This window comes from Sinocyclocheilus rhinocerous, unplaced genomic scaffold (genome assembly GCF_001515625.1).
Source record: "Sinocyclocheilus rhinocerous isolate Xijiao unplaced genomic scaffold, SAMN03320098_v1.1 scaffold1464, whole genome shotgun sequence".
NCBI classification, from domain to species: domain Eukaryota; kingdom Metazoa; phylum Chordata; class Actinopteri; order Cypriniformes; family Cyprinidae; genus Sinocyclocheilus; species Sinocyclocheilus rhinocerous.
The window spans coordinates 62,730-65,043 of record NW_015643188.1 but is presented as its reverse complement, the minus strand read 5'-3'; the positions used below and the strand labels follow the sequence as shown (position 1 = coordinate 65,043).

The 2,314-nt window shown below is 40.2% G+C and overlaps 1 protein-coding gene across 1 annotated transcript in view; it reads right to left on the bottom strand.

Annotated features, from left to right (window-relative positions):
* Positions 1-2,314, bottom strand: part of LOC107757181 (dnaJ homolog subfamily C member 13-like) — a 38,770-nt gene that overhangs the window by 2,765 nt on the left and 33,691 nt on the right. Inside the window, exon 48 of the mRNA XM_016574596.1 lies at positions 519-1,009. Coding sequence (XP_016430082.1) covers positions 912-1,009 — 98 coding nt within the window. The 3' untranslated portion in view covers positions 519-911. The remainder of the gene's footprint in view (positions 1-518; positions 1,010-2,314) is intronic.

The following is a 2,314-nucleotide window of genomic DNA, read 5'->3' as shown; positions in this document are numbered from 1 at the left end:
ATTCCTGTAATCATAAACATAAAATTTGATTTCACTTTTTTTGGTAAATGAATGCAAAAGGATTGCAATATTTTTTTCTCATCACTTTGTCAAATAAGGTGGACACAACATCTAGATAAAAATACAAATGCATGAGAAAACCAAACCTGAGCTGATCTTGTGTTTCTCATTGGTCGGGGGAAATTATTCCTTAACATCCTTAACATATAAAATGCATCAATCAGAAAAAACAAAACCCCAACAGCTGAGGATTCCCTAAAATTGTATGAATTGTATGTACAAGTGCAACTGATTTACTTCTTTATTAATGTACATTCAATATAGAAAGTTTATGTACGGCATATTACATTTAACATTTCACAATTAGTCTTTCACATACATTTGTAATCAGAGTCAGTACAATTTGTCCTTTCAGACGCTCGTTTCCAGTTGGTCTTGATATATGTAGGTATAAATAGTGGAGTGCTTTCTGGGGAAGGAAGGTTTTTGTCGGTTTACAGGACGATGAGATGAGAGACAATCTCAAGTTTCTCTTTCCTTCTGATACCAAGCACTTACTCGAGGACTTCAGAATAAAAGTAAGAATATAGAGATGCCAGAAGTCCAGACATGAGCTGAATGTGAGACGCAGGAAGACGAAGAGACAGGAAACGGAAAAAAAAAACAAATGCATAAAAATCTCTCAATACAAAAGTAAACTATTTTACTCTCCATGGACAGAAATGATTTACGAGATGCGAGTGGATATAAAATGATAGAGGAGGAAGGGATCATGAAGTGCTGTGAGGGAGGATGATGGGCGCTCTCTCTCTGTCTGTTTCTCTGTCACTCTCAGGATCAGGATCAGGATGGCGGCGCTCTGGAGCCGGTCCGTCTGTGTCCGGGTTTGTCTGGTGTTGTATTAGTCTGGTTCAGCCCAGGTCTCCGATGTCTTTGTCTACGGGTGGCGGGACGCTCGGCATTACTGTAGAGCCGCTGCCTGCTGTCAGATAACCTGCCACTCCTGGACCTGAGCAGCACACACACCACACATAATCTTGACAGTTTTGAATGATGTTTTGCTTCTATCTGTATAACCAACCAGTGCTGGTATGACCATATCGCGCCGGTGCCTCACGCGCACACAGACACAACATATTTTTGCGACGTTGCAGCCTGTTCATTATCAAAATAAAACACAGTTAAAGAAACATAAAAAGTTGCACTGCTCCGTTGTACGATCTGTGTTCAGCGAGCACCGCCTCACTGTGCTGACACAGCCGATGTGAAGGATGATGTAGATGCGAGTGAAGTACAAGCCTATTACATAATAAATAATATTTTAGCATCCAGATACGTCGCGAATATGGAAACACTTGGATGCGTACCGAATGAGAGAGGTAGACATCAGTTTCACCTTAAATTAATTTGTTTTTGGATTGACGTTTTTATAGCCTAAACGCATAGCCTTAACTTTAGAGGATTTGTTGTGGAGAGAAGGAAACTAATAACTGTTTATCATAGGCTATATATATATATATATATATATGTAGAAAACGCTGCACTTTATTATTATTATTATTAGGCTATTATTATTATTAATGGATTATAAGCGCTTCTTATTACTAGTTTGTGAAGATGTTTGGGGTGTTTCGTTCCCAAATGCACGTTAAAGTGACTCAAACTCATTACAGATGCAGATGATGATTGATGAAGTTCAATTTAATGAACACAGTGCCGCTTCACTGAAACAGCACAGATATTTTACTTATTTTATCGTGCAGCTTTAATAAATGATGACATTTTCCATTTGGAACATCACAGATGTGGATGAAATGTTCTGTACTGGTAGCTGGCTGGGAACATTTCCCGCTAACATTTGAGCTCTATTGAGTGGCTTCTTAAACACTGCTGATTGGCTGTGTGAGCCATGATGTGAAGCAATGATCATTGTAGCCAATCACAGTCATATCTGTTGAGCGCGTAAACACAATGGCCAATCAGCAGTGTTTAAGAATCCGCTCAAGAGAGCTCAAATGTTAGCGTGAAATGGACGTTTTTAAAATGTCAGTACCGACTGGTATCATGGTAGGCACTTTTGACAACACTAGCTGGGAATGTGACCTTCAATGGAAACACTCATTACAGCGCTGCACTGAAGAGCGGAAACACAGATGGAAATGAGTATGAAATGAAGCAGAAAGAGAGATGAAGCCATCAGAGGACAGTCTACCTGCTTTACAGTAATAAAGAGGAGGCTGGAAAAAACCAGGTGAGCTACTAAAGCCCACTGCGCAGCGGACTGCTGCCCGCCAGGAGAGACGGAGCGGACACA